At 44.7% G+C, this 25,895-nt stretch overlaps 1 protein-coding gene across 1 annotated transcript in view; it reads right to left on the reverse strand.

Annotated features, from left to right (window-relative positions):
• Positions 1-228: 228 nt before the first annotated feature.
• The window catches only part of LOC137633246 (chitinase-3-like protein 2), a 73,205-nt gene continuing 47,538 nt past the window's right edge, over positions 229-25,895 (reverse strand). The window contains exons 7-8 of the mRNA XM_068365446.1: positions 3,018-3,219; positions 229-2,275 (exon numbers count right to left, since the gene is read on the reverse strand). Coding sequence (XP_068221547.1) covers positions 2,141-2,275; positions 3,018-3,219 — 337 coding nt within the window. The 3' untranslated portion in view covers positions 229-2,140. The remainder of the gene's footprint in view (positions 2,276-3,017; positions 3,220-25,895) is intronic.

Raw genomic sequence — 25,895 nt, forward strand, 5'->3', positions numbered from 1 at the left:
CACTGCATAAATTATGATTGTATTAAATCTTGAAGATTAAATACAATACTATTTTTACTAATATACATTAGATACAAGAGTTCAATTTTGTGCATTAAATATAATATAATTTAGTCCTGTTTATTAACAAAGTATACAGATCAAATTCATGAGAACCTTACGTAAAATTATGCAGACCAGTCAATATCAAATGTTATGGTATTGGAATTTGCAATGAGCATTGAATTTGCAATGAGCATACAAATGAAGGAAACCATGTATATCTAGGGATTGAATAACCTGGCTTGAAGGATTATTCAAGAAAAGTGAAAACTTTTCGTCTTAATGCAAGGTATACACGATGCTCAAGGAAAATAGCCAAACAAAAGAGATCAAAACCAAAGCAAGGAACATTTAACCAAGTAATTCAAGAAAATTACTTAATCCTGAAATAGAAAATTCATAGAGACAATGATAATGTCCTTTGCAACTATACTATTAATCACACCAGGAGATATTAAAAAACATGGCTGCATATGCAAGATAAATAAAAAAAAAAAATTCTATGTAATAATGCAAATCTCAAGATCAACTTAGCTAGTATATATGCACAGACCATATCATTTCTTTTAATTTCTGGAGGTTATTAAGACATTTTGAGTGAGATTTAAACTGAAACTCTTATAGTGTAATCCAGCAGGGAGAACAACTAGTGATCATTTTCTTCAACAATAAACTTTATACTGTATTTCTTTAATATTGCTCACCTAAAGAAAAGTAAACAAATAAAGTTTTAAAGTCAATCAATTATAGTGTGTAACTTTTTAAGTATAAAATTATTTACCGGAGAAATTGTCTCAATTCTCACTACTGGTCATATCCGAGTCATTGGGCCAAAAAGCATAAATCCCCGAGTGCCAAATACAAGCGACAAGCTGCTTAGTCATAGACTAGCTCCCAACACGTGGTGGCTGATGCATGCTGCCATATTACACATTTTATTTCAATGGTTTAGGAAATGAAAGCTGAAGTGTACTACTTCAGTTACATCAACTTCAACAAAATGTTAATAGATAACAATGACACATTGCTTTTCTTGCTTAGTTTTCCTCAGCATATCCTTAAAAGCCAGCTACACCTATACTATATACTGTATTTTGCACTGTTTATGATAAAATTGCATACTTTGTAATGCAAAGTACAGAGAAAAGTGACAATACTGGCATGCAGAAGTCTGGAAAATATAATTAATAGTGGAATGACAATAAAAATGTGAGCTATTCACAATGTTTTGCAAAGTGTAAACATATTTCATTTCTTGTGACATTGCTTGAAGCACTATCAGCTAAAAATATTTGAGTTAGGAAGAGGAAACACTGCTCAAATATGGATGCCCTCATATGAGCAATCCAACTCAAGTTAAGGGCCGAGAAATTTTTTAAACAGTCACTAAGAGTGCCAGATGTTTTACAAAAAGGAAAAAATTTAAAAAATTAGGTTGTTGGAGTTAAAAGACTACCACAATATTAATTTTTTTGAGGTTTGCCGACATTTATTTGTCAGATTTATATCGAAGCCAAACCTAAATTCTAAATTATACAAATGGTCGAAAAGCTAAAAGCTGTAGCCAGGTAATTTGAGAAATTAATGAAGAAAAATGTGGAAATCCCCTTCACTAACTGGTGATAATCTCATATGTCAACCAGCTAACTATAGTGTTATCATGAACACTTTAGAGAATTTTTTTTATAGTGTTAATAAAAGGACATAGCTGACCTTCATGATTATTTGTGCTGTCCCAATTGGAATAAAAATGACTGACTGATTGATTGATTCTTGCACTGGATAAAAATTTATAAAACTAATCTTAGCCTTTTTTAAATTTACAAAATTTCCCTAAATCTATCTGATCAAGACATACCTTATTGCAGTAGCAAAGAGAGGCTCTTCAACAGTAGAGGTGTATTTAGCAAATATAGCTAAATACTTTAAATATAAAAATGTTTATACATAAAATAGAAACATGCTATTGTTGTGCTTTGGTTCCAAGTGTACCTGTTTGCCCTTGTATAAAGTAAAAAATATTCTAAATAGGAACATCTTTTAAAATTTAAAATACTGGAATGCAACATACTATATACTGGAAAGATCATGTAAGATCTTACTGTGCGTGAATAATACTTTTAATGATATTGTGCAACTGAAACCTCTCTCCGGAACATATTCCTGCCCAATCATCACAGTTGAGATTCCAAGTCATCACTCCAGCAAAGCCATTTTCTTTAATCCACTTGGTCTGTAAGAAAAAAATGGTTTAAAATCCATTCACAATAATTTATAGCCACTCATTACTGTAATAATACAAAAACAAGTAACGGGGCACTCGGTAGATTACATGGCTTTCCCTTGTACTTAGATATACTTTCTTCAAATTCTAATGGATTTATCCTTGGGTCATACCCCACATGTCCGCCAGTAGTTTTTGTGTAACGTTGTTGACGAAAAAAGAAATAAACTAACAAAATATTTGCCATTTACTTAAAGTAACATTGCGATTATTTTCAAAGTACTGCTGTATACTTGTACTATGATGTAGTTTATAAAGAACACACCAGATGTCTAACCCCTGTTAGAGGAAAACTTGTAAAAACTTCAATTATTGTAAGTAATTACCATACAGAAGTGCATGCATTTGTCATAAATTTGAAACACTGCACTTTCCCAGTACAGAAATAGTAAAATTGTTCAAAGGCACTCATTCTTTGAAATTACACAATAAAACTTTGTAATGGAGGTACTAGGTTGGCCTGTATGTGCTAGATGACACCACTAAAAAGTAACTTACCAATGCAGGAACCCAAAAGTAATTTAATAAAAATATAATCTATCTTACTTTGCTAGGAAACTATGTTCTGGTTTATTGTGATTTGACTGTACTCTATAAGAAAATTTAAATCCACTGAGATATTAAGGGAAGCTAATGATTTCTGTACTATGAAGACCAAAGAAACTATCAAAAGTATTGTAAATATACTTACTTTAGCAGTGATGCTTTCCACATCTTCATACGATACCCAGTCTCTCTCCCGTACACTGTAGGGGACTTGGCAAAAACTATCAAAGTAACGTCTTGCTCCCTCCTTAACGAATATACAAGCTTCAGTGTATGACAATTCTCCATAGAGCATTCCAGTTCCAACTGCAGGGGCACCAACATTATACCAGTCTTCTGACAGCAATCTATAGACATAAGCAAAACAAATGAAATTTCTAACATCTTGAAAGCTCTCCACAATCTAATATTTCAAACCATAAAAGGGATTTTGACGAAGGAAAAATCTATTTCTGGGGAGAGACCTGTGGCGCCCGGTGAAAAGAGTCCTTCTTATATATCTTTTCTGATAAAACCTTCCAATTATACCAGAGAAAGATAAAAGCATGGAATGCTGAGGTTACAACCCTCGCGCGAGCACCTTTTGGGTGTCGTGTATAAAGCAAAGGTGCGTGAAATCCACTATTCACAGGTTGTCTTCCATTTAGTTAATTCCTTCGTCAAAGGGATGGGCCGATACAAAGGCCCTAGCCAACCCCCAGCGCCACACCACCCACGCCACGACACGAGCGCCATCTGAACAACATCCTTCTGTATTGGCCATGATGGCTTGGAAAGGAAAGGGTGGGATCATGTAAAATAAAGGGGAAGGGTTTCACCGGGCGCCACAGGTCTCTCCCCAGAAATAGATTTTTCCTTCGTCAAAATCCCTTTTCTGGGTCGACCTGTGGCGTCCGGTGAAAATGTACCAGAGAATGCCTTCCAAGCCCAACAATAACTACTAATTTAATAAGGGGAGAGAAACAACACCATGTAAAGAAAATCATATATAATTAAGGCAAGTAGGCATAAAACATAAACAAGCCACAGGGCATAGTGAGAGTAAGGTTAAACAAACATGATAACAGGGAAGCCTCCGAGTATCAGAGGAAAACATGCAACAAAACTGACATGGCTAAGAATATCCCAACCTTATAACTACGGTAAACAATAATAGTTACAATCATATTAACCTAATATGTAATAAACTTAGGGCTAACGAACCACCAAGGAAGCGGCGTCGTGGTGCGAGTGGCGGGTAGGAGGGAGAAGAGAAGAGATGGATGAAAGGAAGAACAAAAGATCACTGGGGAGAGATAAGGCTCCCCGCTGCAACCGTTGGGTATTTAAAAGCCTGTAAGTTCTTTAGATAGTGGCGTTTGAAGACCATAGGAGATTTCCAACCCGTGTACTTTTTAAGGTCATCAAAGTCCATATTCTGGAAATAGTTGATGGAGGTAGCTACCGACCGGATATCATGAGCATGGGGAAATGATCCCGGATTGGCTTGTTTAATGAAGTATAGGATCTGTTGCCTAATGCCACGTATGGAAATGGTACCTCCTTGTTCTCTGATAAACAAGGGGCCAGACGATCGGGTAGCAGTCCTGGCTAAAAAGGCCCTGAGAGTGGTGACCGGACATAGAGAAGTATCTTGGAGAAGAGGAATAATCTTCCAAGGGGACCACCTATTTTGGGGGTCCTCGTTCTTAGGTACTTTCTGGTGAAAGAAGTACCTCAACTGAAGGGAGGAAATCCATGTTCTCTGAGTTTCGTGAGAGAGCTGCTAGTTCTGAGATTCTGGAACCCGAGGCCAAAGCTGTTAGAAATAAAGTCTTCCTAAGAAGAGTGATATAGGAGCAGGATTCGTTGTCCGTGTCGGAGGCCAGTTTGAGGACATCATTTAGAGACCAAGAGACCTTTTGTGGACGAACCGAAGGTCGAAGCCTAGCACATGCTTTTGGAATAGATGAGAAATAAGACTCCGCCAGGTTAACGTTAAACCCAACCAGGAAGACTTTCCTCAGAGCTGACTTAATGGTGGTTATAGTGCTAGCTGCTAGGCCTTTGTCAAATATGGACCTAAAGAAGGAGATGGCTAAATTAGGAGTCATAACCGAATGGTCTGAAGTCCTTAAGAAATCTGCTAGTTTCTTAACCGCCGAATCATATTGGCGAATCGTAGAGTCCCTTTTGTCTGATTCTATAAAGAAGACATTATCTGGGTCGATGTTTGCGTCCCTACGCGCCGCAAACTTCATGAAATCCACAAAGTTAGGGTTTTGGCTATCCTTGAGGAATCTGACACAGTCCGAGTTTGGACCACCTGGGTCAGTTTGGGGAATGGGATCCGGAAGGGACGGAGTTTCAACTCGAGGAGGAGAGGAAACCAACTGCTCTTTGGCCAGTGAGGTGCCACTAAAGCTACCGCCCCGTTGAAGGAGCGGAGTTTGTGCAAGACTTTCAGTAGAAGATTCACTTGGGGGAATAAGTAGATCTTCTGCCAATGGTTCCAATCCAGGGTTAATGCGTCCATGGCATAAGCCTGAGGGTCCAAGTTCGGTGTCACATAACATGGGAGTTTGTGATTGAGTCAGGTCGCGAATAGATCTACCTGGAGACCTGGAACCAGCCTGAGTATCCACCGGAAGGAGTGCATGTCCAGGGACCACTCCGATTCCAGTGGGCTCGTCCTGGATAATGAGTCTGCTATCACATTCTGGACTCCTGCTAGGTGAGTTGCTGACAGGAACCAGTCTTTGTCGGCTGCCAAGGTGAAGATAGTGACCAGGATCTGATTCAGGTTGGGTGATTTGGAGCCCCCCCTGTTGAGGCAGTGGACTACGGCCGTGCTGTCTGAGACTACTCTGATGTGGGTCGACCTCGGAGGGGAGATTCTCTTCAGGGTCAAGAACACCGCCATGGCTTCGAGAACATTGATATGGAACTGTCTCATGGCGGGTGACCAAGAGCCCTGAAACATCTGATGTTGGGAGTAACCACCCCATCCACTCAGAGACGCGTCAGTATGAATTTTCACTTGTGGAGAGGGGAACTGTAGAGGAACCGACTTGGAGAGGTTCCTCTGATCGGACCATGGTTGTAGTCTCATTTTCAAGACAGAGGGGATCTTCGAGGTCTTGTCTCTTAAAGGTATTGTCGCTCTCTTTCTCCAAACTCGATTGATGTCTTTGAGTTTGGCTTTTAATCGGAGATCGGTCAGTGAGGCAAACTGGAGAAGGCCGAGGATTCGTTCTAAAGCTCTTCTGGACACCTGTTTGTGTTTGAGAAAGTTCTTGACCTTGGAAGCTATCTCCCTTACCTTCTTGGGAGGAAGGGAGAGCTTGTGCTTTGAGAGGTCCCAACGGATGCCTAACCATTCGAAGTGGCTTGATGGTTGTAGGCGGGACTTCCGGAGGTTGACTTGGAAGCCCAGTTTGGCGAGACAATGGAGTACCTTCGACGTAGCTCTGTTGTATTCCTGGTGCGACTGGGCCCAAATGAGCCAATCGTCCAGATAGGCGACGATTTGTATCCCTTGGTGTCTGAGTTGCTCGAGCACCGTCTCCCCCCGTTTCGTGAATACCCTGGGGGCAATGCTGAGACCGAAGGGCATGACTTTGAATGCAAAGGCTCTCTTGCCGAGACGGAAGCCTAGGTAAGGAGAGAAGTTTCGAGCTACTGGGACATGATAATGGGCGTCGGTAAGATCGATAGAGGTGGTGACGGCCCCACGGGGAAGTAAGGTCCGTACCTGAGAGATAGTCAGCATACGGAACTTGTCGCAAAGGATGTAAGAGTTGAGCTTCAACAAGTCCAGAACTACCCTCAACGCCGACGAGTCTTTCTTCGGGACTGTAAACAGGCGGCCTTGGAATTTCAGGGATCGAACCCGTTTGATTGCTCCCTTCTTGAGTAACTCCGCGGTGTACTCTTCCAGGATGGGAGTGGGTCTCTGGAAGAAGGTCACTGGTGGAGGAGGGGATCCCTGTGACCATTTCCAACCCAAGCCCCTGGATATTATGCTGTGAGCCCATGGACTGAAGGTCCAATGATCCCGGAAGTGATAAAGTCTCCCTCCTACCGGCATCACATCATTGGGAGGGAGTGAACTTAGGGCCCCTCCCTCCATGGGAACCCCTTGCTCTAGGCCCGCCGCGTTGGCGGAACTGTCCTCTACCTCTGAAACTCCCTCTTTGGTATCCACGAAAGGAACCGGAGGATTCGTAGGCAGGGTTGTATGCAGGTGAGGGCATCCAAGAGGGGTTGGGCTGTGTACCAGGGGGAGCCGCGAGGTAGACTACCTGCTGAGGAGGCACCTGTTGTCGAGAAGTCGAGGCCGCGGAAGACTGTGGGGACGAGGTACCCCGGGCCGTCTTGTAAGGACTAAACCTCTGCTTCTTCTTGAAGAACGTGTGTCTCTGGGGTTCGAACCTCTTTTTGGCTGAGAGACCCCACCTTACCAGCAAATTCTGGTTTGCCCTCGCTGCGTCCTGAAGAACCTTATCCACCTCGGTCTGAGGGAAGAGGGTCTTACCCCAGCAGGAGGACGCTATCAGTCTGTTCGGCTCATGCCTGATGGTGGCCTCCGACAGAACGAACTTCCTGCAACTACCCCGAGCTGACCAGAAGTCATGGAGGTCTATTTGGTAGGATAGCAGCTGGTTCTTTGTGGCGACTCTGAACAGCGTTTCCTCTGGGTAAAGAGATGCTAGGGACTCCATGGAGGTGATGGATTGGAGGGACCTAGCTAGTCTAGTACGGGTCTCGAACTCAGTTTTGAGAAGACTCTCTATTAATCAGGGAAGCTTCTCAGAGAAAAGAGTAGAGGCACAGTCCGGGTCTAGTTTCCCCACCGTGAAGGTAGAAGCCGCAGCATCCCAGGCTGCCGAGGTACCCGGAATAAGCAAAGAGGTGGGGTCCGTCTCCTTGAGAGCCGGCATGGAAGAGCCTTCCTTGATGGCCTGTATAGTCAGCTCTGTGACTTTGTCTATGAGCGGCAAAGAGATGGAGGCCGCTGTCGTAAAAATAGTGTAGGCACCTTTGTGTGGGGTGAGCTTGGAGTTAATACACCCCCACTCTGATAGTGTTCTGGCCCAGATAGCCTGGGCCTGCTCTTTTGGAAATATGACCGTTTCCTTCGGTACCTTGTCCATACGGACCAATGCATGTTCCTTTAAACGTACAAAACCATTGAACGGGAATGCTAGGCCCGGGGGATAGAACTCCAGGTCCTCTAGAGGGCGGGTGCCTATGCCCTCCAGAGTTAGGGAACCATCTACGAATGGAGCATGCAAGGCAAACCGCCAAGGATTGTTTTTATCGAAGGGCGGCAGCTTCGATGCGTCTGGAGTAGAAGGAGGAGGAAACTGAGTTCCGGCACAGATCAGAGTAGCCATCATATCCTTAATCTCTGTTATTGCCCCAGAGTGATGTTGAACTTGATCTCTGACCAATTCTTTGATCAGTTCGATGGGGAGGAGATCACCCCAGGGTACCTGAAAGCCATCCGTTGGTTTTTTCTTGGTTTTGGTAGACTTAGACTTCTTAGGAGTAGTGGTTTTACGAGGAGCAATATGAATATCAGGAGCTGTCGAGGGTCTGGGGACCGGTGACGTTGATACTGGCAAAGCTGAAGTCTTATAAGTTCGAAGTGGCTTCACCTTGGGTCGTACGGAGGCAGAGGGATCCCGAGGAGAAGCCTTAGAGTTATCAAAACCTAGAAAGGAAGAGGTAGGAGAGGGAGCAGGAGAGAAAAGGGTTTCCACCAACTCGGCACCACTTACCTGCTCGTCCCTGGGTTCTACGTCTATATCCAGACCCGCCACGTCCAGTGGTACGAGGGGTTCGTCCTCCACGGAAATGGTAGCCCTGACTTCTTCAATTAAGGGGGCAGCAAGGTCAGGGGAGACTGCAGCAGTAGTCGAGCCTGGGAAGAGGCGGGAGGCCATGTCCCCATCGAGGAGATAGGGTGCGCCAGACGGGGCATTCCTGCCGAAGCCCGACACCCACGGACGAAGAGTAGCCCTTGCTGAACGAAGAGAGACATCATCGGCCTGTAAGATTTGCAGCGATTAGTGATGGAGGAGGGGGTTTGCTCTCCAAAATATACTGTGTATATCATATTCATGTCCATATTAGTGTCTGCCAACAAGAAATAAGGAACAAAGGGAAAACCCACTTACATCATCGTTCAGTAGAATTGACGACAGCTCGTAACAGAGCGAGCACAAATCCGGGAACCAGACCATGTATTGGGCCTGTCCCGGTTCCTGGATAAAGGGAATGGAGCAGTGTGCATGAGACCGGCAGAGGTCATGCCCAACGGGGTCGTTGAACGAGGCAGGGCATCCTTCAGCAGTACAACGGGCCTTCTGTAAAAGAAAGGAGACATGAGTCTGGTGTTTCTTGAAACTCTGATAAGGGGATAAAAAACCTATTATTCTAGAGTTCTGGCACTCACTGAATTCCCTAAGCACCAATATTGCATTGACCTAACAACCGAATATTACTTTTAAGTTGATACCGCCCCATACCATTGTTGGCCCTTTAATATTCAATTGTTTGTATATTTGTAATGCACCTAATGTCTGTTAATGACATAAGGATAAATAACTTAAAGCAATCTGCCGACCTCCAAGGGTCGGGGAAGCAGTGACATGCCCTTAAAATAAATATAAACACCAGCCTTAGCTAAAGGCAAGGCAAATATAAGTGTGAAGTGTATGGGTGGCCTCCGGTGAAGCCGGAGCCTTAGCTAAAGGCCAGGCAAATATAAGTGTGAAGTGTATGGGCGACCTCCGGTGAAGCCGGAGCGTAATGAGGTGTCCTGAATAAAGCAGCCTTAGCTAAAGGCAAGGCAAATATAAGTGTGAAGTGTATGGGCGACCTCCGGCGACGCCGGAGGATAATGAGATGCCCTGAATAATTCAATTGTGGCTAATAATTCAATTGTGAAAGATAAAAAGCTAAGCCGCAGCTAAAGGCTAAAGCTTAGATCATAGCAAAGCGTATTTACGATCTCCGGTGAGGCCGGAGGGAGAAGAAAGGTCCTGAATAATTATTGTGAATAAAAACACAATTGTAATAACAAAGGCTATTGTGGATATGGCCGTGGCCTGAGACCGGAGTAAGGGCCACCGGAGGGTCGTATCTAAACAATATGAAGCCCGTCCCATGTAGTAAACAATTTATAAATATAACAATAGAACGAAAGTCATTGAGAATCCCTCATGGCGGAGTAGAACTCAAGGTGGAGTGGAAAACGTTCATAACTACTCCCGAGCCGTAACGGGGAGAGGACGAAACACGGACCAAAATAACACTAACAATTGAAAAGTCACGAAAAATAAATAACTCGTAAGTTATCATCCACCCAGAGGGGGAGAGGTGAGGGAGGGAGCCCTGTTGAACGCACAAAACGGAAAACGGGAAATCCGCTCACCCACCGGAGCTAAGAAAGAAAACGAGAGAAAGGGGTAACTCGTGACTGCGAACAGAAAACGGGGACCCCAAGCTCTCGCTCTCTTGGACACAAAATCAGGACTAAAAATCACACAACACTATTATAAACGTATAAAATAAAAATGTGAATCCATATAAAACTACGATCGAAGAATAGCATCTGCTAAAACTTAAAATAAATAGCACAGTCGAGTGACGAACGCCTCGGAGGGGCGGGTACTAAACAAAAACAAAGCTAGATCGCTATCTCGTTCGTAGGCTGGACTTGCTAGCAAAAAGTACCATGAGCATAAATACACAAAAATAATAACGGTTCTAAAGGCATAAGGCCAGGGACTTAACCAAGAACCTAAGTGACAGAGTACTAAACGGGCAGACAAAGATGAATTCCCAAACAAGTGAACAAACAATGGCCGCTGTGAAGGGCCAGACGGGAATAATAAAACAGACTATACTGGATATACTGTAAAACAAAAGCCCGGTACTATAAAAAGCTGTCAAAACAAACTATGGTACTTAACATTGGAATGTGTGAAGATGGAGCTTCGGACATGACAAAATAAATCCACGATTGATAAAAAAGATCGAGAGCACCACAAAAAAATTCAACACTTAAGAGTCCAAAAAGAAGGATGATGTTCAGATGGCGCTCGCGTCGTGGCGTGGGTGGTGTGGCGCTGGGGGTTGGCTAGGGCCTTTGTATCGGCCCATCCCTTTGACGAAGGAATTAACTAAATGGAAGACAACCTGTGAATAGTGGATTTTCACGCGCCTTTGCTTTATACACGACACCCAAAAGGTGCTCGCGCGAGGGTTGTAACCTCAGCATTCCATGCTTTTATCTTTCTCTGGTATAATTGGAAGGTTTTATCAGAAAAGATATATAAGAAGGACTCTCTTCACCGGACGCCACAGGTCGACCCAGAAAGTATGCAGTTATGAAAACAATTTCTCTAATCAAAATATTAAATTGATAAATACCACAAACCATTACTCTAATCCTAAATATTCAAATATTAAAATCACAAATTTCTAGTAATTTGTATTTTTACTAACATACTTACCGAGAAACACTTTCTTAGGAGTTACTGGAACCTCCTCTCAAACGACCAGAGTTTTGTGTAGTTTACCCTACTCCCATTTTCTATAGAGGTAGGTATGTTAGGAAAAATACAAATTACTAAAAATTTGTGATTTGTTCTGACACAGAGACTTACCTCGAAACACTTTCTTAGGAGACTTACACTTTAGGAGGTGGGAGTGCCTCTCATACATAGACCCCGATGGTAAGTAGGATAAACTACACAAAGGACTCACTAAGTGTGTAAATAACACTTACCCTTCAAAATATTCCTTGTTGTGCTAGATGAATATTGGCGACACTTGAGACTTGTCTATTGTGTAAAAGATCCGAGGACGACTGATAGTACGAGAAAAGGGAAAGAAGGAGAAAACCAAAGATAATCATACTTGTGTCTAGAGCATTTGTGATTCGCGATTGAATCTGGGGCTTAAGCCGTCAAACTGGATGGAGCGCTGAGATGACTGGCCCGATCGAAAACCCATCCAGAGACTTCCTCGTACAATCCTTGAGATAGTGAGCGGTGAATGTCGACTGATTAGACCAAGTTCCTGCTCGAAGAACCTGATCTACCGACATGTTCTTTTCAAAAGCTAGAGAGGTGCTTAGTCCTCTAACATCATGAGCTCTGGGCTTTCCTGAGACTGAAAGCCCAACACTTGAATAAGCCTGAATTATTACCTGTCTGAACCAAAAAGAAATAGTATTCTTTGAGATTTTCTTTTTAGTTGTTCCCGTGGATACGAAAAGGTTCTTAATAGCCGGACGGAGATTTGCTGTTCTCTTAAGATATATCCTAATCACCCTGACAGGGCACAATTTCAAGTCTTCCTGATTACCTGAGTTTGGAATTGCTGGGACAGTAAAACCTTCAAACCTAGGATCCCAAACGGAAGGATTCTGGGTTTTGGCGACGAACGAAGGGACAAACTTAAAGGAGATCTCCTTCCATCCTCTAGAATGATCTACTTCATACGACAACCCATGAAGCTCACCCACCCTCTTAGCTGAGGCTAACGCTAGAAGGAAGACAGCTTTGAGCGTGAGATTCCTGTCCACAATATCTATTAAGGGTCCGAAGGGTGGTTTTCTAAGCATATCTAGCACCCTAGCCAGATCCCAACTCGGAACCCTAGGGGAAGATGGAGGACATGATTGCTCGAAACTCTTAATGAGCATGGAAAAGTGTCTGGAAGAACCCAAATCTATGCCCTTCAACAGAAAGACTTGACCAAGGGCGGCACAAAGTCCTTTAACCACTGGGACTGACATGCCCATCTTATCCCTGAGATGAACTAGAAAATCTGCTATAACGGGTGGGAACTGATACTTCTAAGGGTTCTATCTTCTTAGAATTGCACCATTTAACGAACATTGTCCATTTAGATTCTTAAAATTGCACCATTTAACTTGTCCATTTAGATTGGTAGACAACCGTAGAAGATTTCCTCAGGTAAAGGGACATCCTCTTAGCTGTCTTAGACGAATACCCTTGTCTTTTCAGGAGGTACTGGATAACCTCCAGATGTGAAGACGAAGGGATTGAGGGTTTCCGTGAAACCTCTGAAAGTTGGGCTGCCTCAAGAGGTCCGGTCTGTCGGGAAGAGGCCACGGAGGGAGACTGGCGAGCCTTTCTAGGACTGCGAACCACTCTCTCTCCGGCCACCAAGGCACTACCAAAGTCATTTTTAGGTTGATTGCCGTCCTCACTCTGTTGAGGACTTGACTTATCAGGGCGAAGGGAGGAAAAGCGTAGACGTCGAGACCGTCCCACCTGTGTTGAAAGGCGTCCTCCATTGCTGCTTTCGGGTCTGGGACAGGAGAACAGAATACGGGGAGTTGTATGTTCAACCTTGTCGCAAAGAGATCCATTACCGGGGATCCCCACATCTGAATGATGTAACTTACTACCTCTGGGTGAAGGGACCATTCTGTCCCCACTACTTGTCCCACTCTGCTGAGTCCGTCTGCTAGGACGTTCTTCTTCCCCGGAATGAATCTTGCCGACAGATTGACTTCTTCTTTTTCCGCCCACTTCAGAACTTGTAGGGCGAGACCGCACAACTCCTTCGACTTCAATCATCCTTCCTTCTTCATATACGCCACCACTGTTGCATTATCTGACATCAGAGCCACTGAGTTTCCTTTCAGATCTTTCGTGAAGTGTTAGCAGGCTTCTTGGACCGCTCTCATCTCCAGGACATTGATATGTAGAGACTTTTCCTCTTCTGTCCATTTGCCCCTCGCTGTCTTCCCTCGAAGATGCGCACCCCATCCCTCCTTTGATGCATCCGTGAAAAGAAGGAGTTCCGGAGGTGCGGATGACAAAGGCATCCCTTTTTGAGTGTGTGTCCGATTCTCAAGACCCAGTTCGCAGATAATGCCAAGGCCTGGAACGTGAGAAACTTAAGGGCACGGCAGCCCGATCCGACCAATTCCTTTAGAGCTTCTCGCTTGGTAGGGTCCACAGAGTCCGTCGGGATCTGGGTACCTACTAAAGTAGTAGCCCACAAGTCCAACCATGAGGCGACATTCACAAGATCCTAGGACATCTCCATCATGATGGACTCAGATTGTGAAAAGAAAATGGGAGCGGCAGACGCCCTGTCTTCCGGGGCACCTTGTCCTAACACTTCTAGGACGTCCTCTAGCTTGCTAGCTCCATGTGGACGTCCATCTAAAGCATAATACTTGCTTTGTGATTTCAGGCCCTGTATCGGTTTGGCCGAACTGTGACCTTTGGAGGTGTCCCTATTGCGGGTGACCACCTTATCAATATGGGCGCGCCCCAACTTTACGTCCTTCGCCTCGGGAAGAGCCAAAGATGACTTCTTCTGGACGGGCTCCTCCATAATCCTGTTAAGGCCAGATCGCCAGACATCTTCTTCCTGAGGTAGTGGCTCCTCCATTTATTGTGACTCCTTATAAGGAGATCACCCTCCTATAAGCGGAGTCCTCCGGCGCTCCAAGATCCTCGTCGGCATCCACGTCCTCCATCCGGCGATGGGGTGTAGATTCATCACGGGCACCTCCGCTCTGACGGGACCCGCGGCTAAGACCTTCTGGAGAGACAGGCGCCTCTGTCACTTTCCAATCCTTTGATAATGGGACGGGCTCCTCCGTGGAGTTCGACGAAGGGATCCGTGCATGTGTAGAGTCAACACGGGCACCTCCGCTCTGACGAGTCTCGCGGTTAAGCCTTTCAGGAGAGACGGGTGCCTCCGTCATTTGTAGAGTCTTCGACAAGGGGACGGGCTCTTCCGTGGAGGTGTCCGACGGAGAGATCCGTGCACGACGATAACCTCCACGGCCTGACTCGTCGAGGCTGCCCCCGGAGAGCCTCACCACAGAACCCGTGACTGTAGTCAGGTCTTTGAGCTTACTCGACGGGAATTGCCGTGGTGGCGAGGGCCTCCGTCCTATAGGCGGAGTCCTCCGTTAGGACGGGCATTGCCGTGGTGGCGAGGGCCTCTGTCCTATAGGTGGAGTCCTCCGTTAGGACGGGCATTGCCGTGGCGGCGAGGGCCTCCGTCCTATAAGCGGAGTCCTCCGTTGGCACGCCCTCAGTGTCGCAGACCTCGTCCTCCGTCTGGGGTTGATGAACTGTACCGTCGGGCGCCTCCGCACTAGGTTGTGGACTGAGGATGGGCACTGCCGTGGAGGCGAGATCTTCCGTCCTCCGTTGACTTCCTTCGAGGGGGACAAGGCTTCCGTGGGCTTGCCCGACTGAGGAAGCCGTCCCTGTCGATCGCTCGCATGAGCTGACTCGACGAGGCTGCCCGCCGAAACGGCGACTCCCTCTGCTGGTCGGGAAGAGTCGTCTATTTCGCGGTCTTACGCCTATCTGACGAGGACCTTGGGTCCTTCCGAGGGTCAATCTGTGGCTGGCAGAGGCCCTTCTAGGAGGATTGCAGGCTATAACTTTGTCGATATGGGCTCGGCCTACCCTAACGTCTCTGGCCTCCGGAAGGGCTAAAGAGGACTTCTTTTGTACAGGTGCTCCCAAAAACTTGTTCAATCCGGAGGTCCAATCCTCCTCTCCTTGCGGTATAGGCCCTACCAAACTATTGTAGCTCCTAATTAAGGAGATCACCCTCCTATACGCGGAGTCCGTACAGAACAGAGAAAAAGTTAAAAATAAAATGTAAGGAAGAGTAAGGTGATCAGAGTAAATGAAGTAAAAAGGCTGAAGTAGTGCATGGTAGAATAATGGAGGTTTAAAGGTCACTCATGAATGTCAGAGAATGCCCTAGACTGACCATATATACATACTGTACAGTATGATCAGCACTAAGGCCCTCTCCACCCAAGTTAGGACCAGGAAAGGCCAGGCAATGACTGCTGATGACTTAGCAGGTGAACCTATAGGCTTCCCCAAACCAGCCATCCTTACCACACAAGGTTGGTGAGGTTGCAGGCACTACAAGAACCTAATGAGCTTGAGGGGGTCTCAAAACCTAGTCCAGCAGATCACCAGGCAGGGACATTTTGAATAGGATACCAAAACAATGATTGATTTGTATATCTCCAGTAAATTAAGTTGATGAGATTAAGATGAGAGAGGAAAATTGGAATGTGAAGAGGAATTGTTGAACCAGCTCTCCTTTATTGAAATGAAGTGTGGACAATGAACGTGAATGAAAGAAAAATGGATGAATCTGGAAAGCTGAACAAATGAAAGAAAAAAGGATGTAGCGGTTAAGATGTGCAGTTTGTGTATTATATGAGGTTAAGATTAATTATAATGTGAGAAATGTGGTTACAAATAAGAGAAAGCAGTATAATGGGATGGTCAGAGTACAGTATCTTATTTACAGGTAGGTTTGGTCTTCTGAAAAGAATGAATGGCAATAGGTAAGTGAAAAGTATATATTGTTCAGAGGTACTACAAGTTAGAAAAAGAAGGCATAAAAAGCAGTGAACAGATTTCAAGTAAGAAACACGAAAGGAAAATCCTTGGTATCTAGGAAGTCAAAGTATGTGTGTGTATGTCCGCATGCAAGGTAAAAGATAAATGCTACAGTTTGGAATAAGTTGACTGATTAGAGGAGTCTCCTGGTAAGTCTTACCGCACAGAGGGTTTGCCCACAATTCGGTTGTTATAAGACAAATTTGACAGTGTCTGTTGTGTTAGTTTTCTCTGGTACCCGGGGTGGTACGGTGAAACACCTTAATGATGAAAATAAAATTTAATGATGAAAGTATTCCAATGCATTCCTGGGAGGCACATAGCTATACCCTTCAAAGCAAGAACTTCTTGACCATGAAAAAAATTATCTGACTGATACTGGCCCCCAAAATATTGTGGCACTTAACAGCACAAATGTGGCCTATTGACTTCAGAAATATTTGAGTAGTAATCCATTATTCTGGGAACCAGATGAAAAAAGACTGATGACTCCAGTACCACAAAGGCCAACACAGAGATAACTGTTTTCCTTTAGAACCGTCACCAAACCAGAAAGTGACAGAACTTACAAAATAGACAATGAAGCAAAGCTAACTAGTTAGTGATTATAAGGAACACCAACCAATATATAAAGACACATTTCTAATAACGTTTATGTTTGGAGGTTGAGGCTCAAGGGAAACAATCTGAAGTCCAGTCCTCCAGTGCTACTTTTGACTACAAAAGGACAGGACTGAGGTGTCAGAAGAGGTATCAGAATAGAACCCTGAACCATTTGACCAAAGTCTTATTCTTCAGACAAAGAGGAGAGACCAAAATCACTGGTGAATGACTAAGCTCAGTTTTGCACTTGCACTGAATATTAGTGAGTTGCACAGCATCAGAAATATAAGTACTATGATAAATAACAAACTTAGCCTGAAAACCTTTGTCAGGTAATACAGATGATGAGGATAGATTAACATTGGTAACTGATACATAAAGAGGGACACATCAGAGTACAGCATGAGTAGCAACAATAGATGATTGTATAAATTTGAGTAAATTGATCAAACTAATAATTTGGGATTTCATAGTACAGTACAGCACTCGGAGATATGCGATTTAATAAGAATAATCTAAAAAAGTAAAAATGGATGCTTATCTAGGTCTTGAGTAACAACCTATACTTCTAAGCCTAACTGAAATGGGTGTTGGGCTAACTTATCTAGAGGGAGAAGACAAAACAATAGCACTGTAACTTGAACTAGACTCTGAAGTACCGCAATCTTCAATCTTCCTACGCTTAGCATCCCTACCCTGAAGCCTTTTTATAGCTCTCTTATGTTAACGATACAAAGAAAAGCATTTGTCTCATCGAGAAACCAAGGTACTGTACAATGTTTACACTGCCACACAATACTGTACACAGAAAATGAAGATTAACTTACCCGAATCAAAGCCTATTTACCCTAAACTTAATTAAATAATGCATCTTAGAAAATGTAATTGTAATTTCCAGACTTTTTCAAAACATTTTATATATAGAGGAAAAACCAATATGGTATAGCTACAATAACATTCATACAGTTTCCTAAAAGCTATTAGTATCATTAGTTATCAAATGGATGTGTAAATGCATGCTTTCGTTACGATTGGAGATGAAATGTAAACAAAACAATGGTTTCCCTTTTATTTTGAGTTTCTTAGGACACAGGATAATATTATCTTTAAATATATTAAGAAGCCTATTTGTTACTTATATGTGTGCATATCTTTGATAGCAGTAGCCTGAAATCAGCTGACAATGCTTACATTTTCTCAGATGGGCTCACATGAAAAAAGCTGACTTTATTGATATAGAATTATTCCTTGAATAGGCTATTTATTATGAAGATATGCAAGTAATAAATAAAGTAAAAATTGTTTTACCGTCATGTAAATAAATATACAGTACAGTAATTAAATATAAATATCTCAAACTATGTACAGTACTTTTCTGGGCTCGAACCTGTGCCGCCCAGTGAATAAGCTCCATTTAGCACTTATTCTTAGGTAATTTACTGCTAAATATACCAGAGAAAAAATGTAAAGGAGTGCTAGGTTAACTAGCTCGCTCACCTATTGGTGTCGGTATAAAATTGGGCGTATAATCCAGAGGTCCCGCACTATTTAGATTCATCCACGACAGAAACCCCAATAGAGGAGAGCCGTTCAACCTCACTCGGTACTACTAACAATGCATCCGCTCAGAACCCAACTCCTTTTAGCACGTCTTGTGTGTAACCCGCTTTTTTGTTGTGCTCTCGTTTTTTCGCTTATTTTCTTTGGATTATGGCTTCTTCGTCGGTTTCCCTGGAGACACCGTCTAAGTTAAGTACCAAGCTGTGTTTTGCTGTGTTTTGAGCAACCTAGATCGTTTAATATTTGAATTATAGGAGTTTATTCTCTTCGTTCATACCGATCTTGCTTGATTCCATTTACAGTTGGTACTCCTGTTTTGAGAGCTTTTAGTTTCACTCGCGGTGTTACTATATGTATTATTTTTATTATTAAATTTTATTTGTTATTATGGATATTCATTATTTAGCGTTTAGAACCCTCGTGGTTCAAATTTTGGGCCGATATCATTTACGTATCGTTATGGCTGCCGACCTTCGTGCTAGGCGGCAATGTTATTTTTTAAGCCATCAGGTGTGTCTTTTGTGATTTAATTATTATGTTGCATGCCTTGCCCAAAAATTTTTATGTGTTTATTTTATATTATCAACGCTATTACTATTATAATGAATATTGTGCTATTACTCCGTTTGATCTGTCTGGTTGGGCATCGTCAGTTGGTAGCCCTGCTGCTCCGTATCACGTGATCCTCCCCCATGCTCCCCCTCTCGCTAGGTGGGCGGCTAGGCTTCTCTCCCCCTTTCCCCTAGGGGACCGTTGCCTTCCCTCCTTGTAGAGGGGGTAGTTCAGTGTTTATGGACTTTGTCCTCCGAGTGTCCCGGCGGGTTCGGCTCTGTCTAGTCTGGTTGGCCACCGGTCAACAGAGTTGGATCCCGGTGCACCCTATTTTATATTCACTTATCACACTGGTTTATGTTATATGAAACCCTCTGGGTTCGGTTGGCGGTTCTTATCTACAGTTCCGCCCCCCTATTAATTTATAACAGTTCCTATGATGATTATATGACAGATCACTACCCCGGAGTCCCTATACGAATTGGTTTTGGATACTTTTATTTCCCGGCCCGGGGCTTAGCCTCGCCCCGGGAAATCAGACACCATGTGTCTTAATTTCTTGTTGTTGCATCCTTTTTTATGCTCCCGGCTCGACCGGAATGGATGGCTATACTTTAGTCTTAAGCTAGACTTATGTTTAGGCCGGGTCCTCCGGACCCGCCCCTACTTAAGAATATTACAGTTAAGCCCTAATCTTGTGTTAGGCTTATGTTAGGCCCGGGTCCTCCGGTTCCCCCCAAGAATAAGTCTAGAACCTTACCTAAAGCTCATAAGCCTCATAAGGCTTCTCATGGTTCTAAACAGAATACAAACCTGTCATCTAAGGCTTCTGGCTCCTCCTCTAAGTCTCGCGACCCGGGAGTTCATTCCGCCGCACCTGCTGCTAGCCCGGGCCTTTCCGAATCAGCCATGCTTCGCATCGTGTCGGAGATGCAGGCTAAGTTGGTATCAGAGATGCAGTCTAAGATGGACACGATGTTCTCTAACATCGGTCAGAGACTTGGGGCATTAGAGCAAGGTGCTCCGGAGCGAGTCCAAAGCTCTCTCATCCCGGATGCCTCTAAGCTCCCGCCGTTTGCCAAAAACAACCCTTGGCGTATGGCTCTTCATTCCCCGTTCTCAGACGGAATGTTAACTTTGGAGGGTCTTGGCACTCGTCCCCTAGAGGACTTTGAATTCTTTCCTCCTGGTCTGGCATTTCCATTTCATGGTTATGCCAGGCTTACCGAGGAAGCTTTGGTTCGGTTAGACAAGGTCCCCAAGGAGACAGTCATCTTCCCAAAAGAGCAGGCCCAATCTGTGTGGGCCAGATTCCTGAATGACATCGGCTGCACCAACACTATGTTGACGCCTTATAAGAGCTCCTTTACAATGTTCCTAATGGACAAAAACACCGTGACTCCATGTGTCAATAAGGTAGCAGAGCTTGCCTTCCAATATGCTCTGGAGGAGAAGCCCTTGCCTCCCATCCGAGAGGTGGATCCAATCTCCCTCCTTCTTCCTTCAGGCATTGAGTGTTGGGACAACGTCCATACCACATTTACCTCTGGAAAGCTAGCAGCAGACTGTGCTTCGGTAATGTTTAGTGAGCGGCTTCCCCGTCTCCCGGAATCCCTCATTAAACAGGAGTATGATTCCCGCCTACGCGTTGGCCGTACTCTGAACCTGGCCACTTCCACGGAGTCGATAGCCTTGACTTACGATACTGAGAGTATTTTTAAATCTCTCAACAAGGCTACGTTGCAGTCATTATACTATGACCTGTATGACTTCGTTACTGCTAAACGCAAGTGTCGCAAACATGTCCTGGCAGAGGCGACTATTAGGCATGAACCTAATAAGCTTATCCGGTCCTCCTGTTGGGGTTCAAACCTCTTCCCTGAGGACCTTGTAGAGGAAGTCTTGGCGGAGGCCACTAGAGTCAACCAGAGCCTTAAAGCCCGTTGGGGTTTGACTCCTAAACGTAAATCTGACCCTGCAAATTACCAAGCCCGGGGTAGGAAGAAGCTCCGTCCATATACCTCCACCCAGTTCAGGCAACAGCAGAGTGGTTCATCCATTTTCCGGCTGCCTCTTCCCCCATCTCCTGTTGCCCCGACACAGCCTTCCACCTCTCAGGCTCCTTCGGACGACTATGTCACCGTTCTGCTTCCTAAGAGCCAGCTTTCTGGTGCCTCCGCCACTTCTCCTGCCTTTAACCAGTCGTATGAGGCTCATAGCTCTTCCCAGAGTTATGGTAGAGGTAGAGGCTACCACCGTGGTTCTAACCAGAACAAAGGCAGGGGAAGAGCCTTTCGCAGAGGAAAGAACTTCCGAGGCGGACGTGGAGGCAACTCCTCAAACCAATACTGAGGTGCAGCAGGTAGGGGGGAGGCTCTATGCCTTCCGCAACAAATGGAGGTTCAGTCCCTGGGCGTTCAGTATCATCTCCAAGGGACAGGGGTGGAGTTGGATTCAAGGACCTCCTCCTCCGAACAAATTTCGTCAACATTCCACTCCGGACCTGGTCGAATTTGTCCAGGATCTTTTACAAAAGAACGCCATACAAGAAACGAAACACCTGAAGTTTCAAGGTCGGCTGTTCAGTGTCCCGAAGAAGGATTCAGACAAGAGAAGAGTGATTCTAGACCTATCCCTTCTCAACTTGTCCATTCAATGCGACAAGTTTCGAATGCTTACCGTCTCGCAGGTGCGGACCTTACTTCCCCGTGGGGCCGTCACCACCTCTATCGATCTTACAGACGCCTATTATCACGTCCCGATAGCGAGACACTTCCGTCCGTACCTAGGCTTTCGCTTAGGGGACAAAAGTTACTCCTTCAAGGTGATGCCTTTCGGGCTCAACATCGCCCCAAGGATTTTCACAAAGTTAGCAGAAGTCGCTGTTCAGGAACTCAGGAATCAAGGGATTCAAGTAGTAGCCTATCTGGACGACTGGCTCATTTGGTCAGACACCTCCCAAAATTGCCTAAAAGCCACTCACAAAGTCATCCATTATCTTCAATCTCTAGGCTTCCAGATCAACTTAAAGAAGTCCCGTCTTCTTCCAAAATCGAAGTTCCAATGGCTCGGCCTGCAATGGGATCTTATATCTCATACTCTGTGTCTTCCCAGACCCAAGAGGTTAGAGATTGCAAGGAACACCAAACGCTTTCTCAAAGACAAAGCAAGTTCCAGACGACTCCAAGAGAGGATTCTGGGGTCCCTTCAGTTTGCCTCAGTGACGGATCTTCTTCTGAAGGCAAAATTGAAAGATATCAATCGTGTCTGGCGTTCGAGGGCGAACCGGAAGCTCCGGGACAGGAAAGTCCGCCTTCCTCCCATTCTACGGGAAAGACTTCTTCCTTGGACAAGAGCAAACAGTCTGTCAAAGTCAGTTCCCCTTCGATTTCCGCCTCCGAAATTAATCATTCACACGGACGCATCCTTATCAGGTTGGGGCGGCTATTCTCAGCTCAAGAAAGTTCAAGGTCTTTGGACTCCCTTGTTCCGCCAATTTCACATCAATGTGCTAGAGGCCATGGCAGTTCTTCTAACCCTGAAACGTCTCGCTCTTCCCAAGAAACAACACCTTCGTCTGGTCCTCGACAGCGAAGTGGTGGTCCGCTGCCTCAACAGAGGCGGGTCAAAGTCAGGGCCTCTGAACCATGTTCTAGTAGCCATATTCTCCCTAGCAGCCTTGAACCGTTGGCATCTTTCAGCTGTCCACCTGGCGGGAGTCCGGAATGTAGTGGCAGACGCCCTGTCCCGGACCTCCCCTCTAGAATCGGAATGGTCACTCGATCTAAAGTCATTTCGGTGGATTCTCTCTCAGGTTCCCGGTCTCCAAGTGGACCTCTTCGCCACGGAATCCAACCACAAATTGAGAGTATATGTGGCTCCCAATCTAGACCCTCAGGCTTACGCCACAGACGCCATGTCACAGAATTGGGACACCTGGGAAAAGATTTATCTCTTTCCCCCGGTGAATCTTTTGCTGAAAGTTCTAGACAAACTGAGATCCTTCAAGGGACAAGTAGCCTTGGTCGCACCCAACTGGCCCAAGAGCAACTGGTATCCTCTCCTGCGAGAGTTGAGACTATACCCTCACCCGATACCCAATCCGGTTCTGTCTCAGATAGTACAAACACGCGTTGTGTACGCTTTCTCAAACATTCAGAGCGCCCTAACTTTATGGACTTTATGAAGTTTGCGGCTATGCATGGTGCCAATATTGATCCTCAAAACACCTTGTTCCTAGAATCGGATAAACGGGATTCCACCATCCGCCAGTATGACTCTGCAGTTAAAAAGTTGGCAAAATTTTTAACAGACTCAGACGTGAACTGTATGAACTTGAACCTTACAGTCACTTTCTTTAGATCTTTATTAGAATCAGGTCTGGCAGCCAATACTATCACCACTATTAAATCGGCTCTGAAAAAGATCTTCCTAGTGGGTTTTAACATAGACTTAACCGACTCTTTGTTAGCTTCAATTCCGAAAGCTTGTGCCAGACTGAAACCGGTTACTCGTCCTACCCCGGTGCTCTGGTTCCTTAATGACGTACTCAAATTGGCTTCTGATACCATTAACAGTTCTTGTGATTACATTCCCCTTCTCAGGAAAACACTTTTCCTGGTGAGCTTGGCTTCCGGGGCAAGAATTTCTGAATTGGCAGCCTTGTCGAGAGACCCGGGTCATATTGACTTCCTGCCTTCGGGAGAGGTCCTCCTTTCTCCTAACAAATTCTTTTTGGCTAAGAACGAAGACCCTCAAAACAGATGGTCCTCCTGGAAAATTGTTCCCCTCACGCATGATCCGTCTCTGTGCCCTGTTACTACTCTTAGGTCTTATTTATCCCGGACCTCCTCTAACTCCTCGGGGCCTCTATTCGTTAGAGAACAAGGCGGTACCATTACTATTAAAGGGATCAGGCAACAAATTTTGTATTTTATTAAACAAGCTAACCCTGACTCTTTTCCTCTTGCACATGATATCAGGGCGGTTGCTACCTCGGTGAACTTCTTTCACCACATGAATTTTACAGACCTTTCCAGGTATACAGGGTGGAAATCACCGTCAGTGTTCAAGAAACACTACCTTAAACATTTGGAAGCCCTAAAATTTTCTACAGTAGCCGCAGGGAGCGTAGTTACTCCCAGGTAACTCACAGGTTAATGCCTTGTCTCTTTATCTCTCCCTCTTACCTGCCTCATTTATACCCTATTGTATTCGTTGGTCTCGCACCTGAATACTGTTATTATATTTGTAAATTTTTATACTCCTGAGTATCTGTATATATTATCACTCACGGCATTATTATACCTGCCTTATTGGATTTATGTTCATATTTAAGATACCCTTATAATTGTTTTTTGGTACTCATCTCTGATTAAAAGCATCCTGTATTTCCCTTACGCTTATGTTTTTTCCTTTATTTTGCAAGTTTGGTGACATTTTCTCTTGTATAGATTCACTGGGCGGCACAGGTTCGAGCCCAGAAAAGGGATTTTGACGTAGGAAAAATCTATTTCTGGGCGAAGGACCTGTGCCGCCCAGTGAACCCTCCCAGCTCCTCTCCCTTGGAGTCCCAAAACTTTGGGTGCTAAGGAGTTGGGTTCTGAGCGGATGCATTGTTAGTAGTACCGAGTGAGGTTGAACGGCTCTCCTCTATTGGGGTTTCTGTCGTGGATGAATCTAAATAGTGCGGGACCTCTGGATTATACGCCCAATTTTATACCGACACCAATAGGTGAGCGAGCTAGTTAACCTAGCACTCCTTTACATTTTTTCTCTGGTATATTTAGCAGTAAATTACCTAAGAATAAGTGCTAAATGGAGCTTATTCAGTGGGCGGCACAGGTCCTTCGCCCAGAAATAGATTTTTCCTACGTCAAAATCCCTTTTTCTTATGGTGACCTATATAATGCCACCTGGACACTACTCTGGTTACCAGGATTTGGTCCATAATATCTGAAACAGTTATAAATAGGTCCGATATTGCGAGGTTTTGCTGTACTTCGCCAACGTCTCAGGATTTGACAAATCTCGGGTAGCAGTGAAGTAGGTGACTGCTTCAGACTACTGGTCAATTTAGGAAGCTGGCCAGTGAATGGGATTCCATGGCAGGAGGTTCAGCAGCTGAGAAGACTGTGCCCTCAGTCTTGAGTCTTTTCACAGGCAAACCGGCCATCGACACAGACACTACAAGATCGACGAAAGGAGGAAAAGGTCTCTTACCTTCGATATGTAAAATCTTCTCTTTTAGATTTGGGAATTCACTGTGCCAAAGGCCTCGCAAACATGTTCCGACCATGGCAACTTATTAGAGGTCTTAAGATCATTAAGGGGCACCGAAATTGATCAATGGCTGTTAACATTGCACTTACACAGGGCCCTTGGAAGCATCTCTAAATTCATTCCACTCACAGATGACTGCAAGAACACTGTCAAATGTACACTAAGAGACTAACAAAATACCCTGTACTTTAACTTTTGAAGAGTGCAACTGTGAGCGCAATATTGGGGGGGCAATCAGTGCTTGTGTAAGTAACAGGCACCTAGTGGTGGAAAACAGGGCATCGTGGTGTTTGTATGAGTGCTAAGAGCAGTATCGGCTGGGAATTTCCTGATGCGTTGTCTAGCCATGCAGGGAAGGAACAGGTGACAGGTGTTCATGTGCAAGCATGCGTGAGTATATGGGAGCCTCCAAGGTGATCCAGGGGTCACAAGGAAAACAATCCCATGGCGACTGATCACAATAGGACCGACAATCATGTGGTTAACAATCCCAATAGGATCAATCATGTGGAGACTGTTTATGAAGAGATCGATCATGAGGAGACCAAGGATTGTATTCCCGATAATGCTCATATGAATAAATGTTTTGTCGC

This window comes from Palaemon carinicauda, chromosome 42 (genome assembly GCF_036898095.1).
Source record: "Palaemon carinicauda isolate YSFRI2023 chromosome 42, ASM3689809v2, whole genome shotgun sequence".
Lineage (NCBI taxonomy): Eukaryota > Metazoa > Arthropoda > Malacostraca > Decapoda > Palaemonidae > Palaemon > Palaemon carinicauda.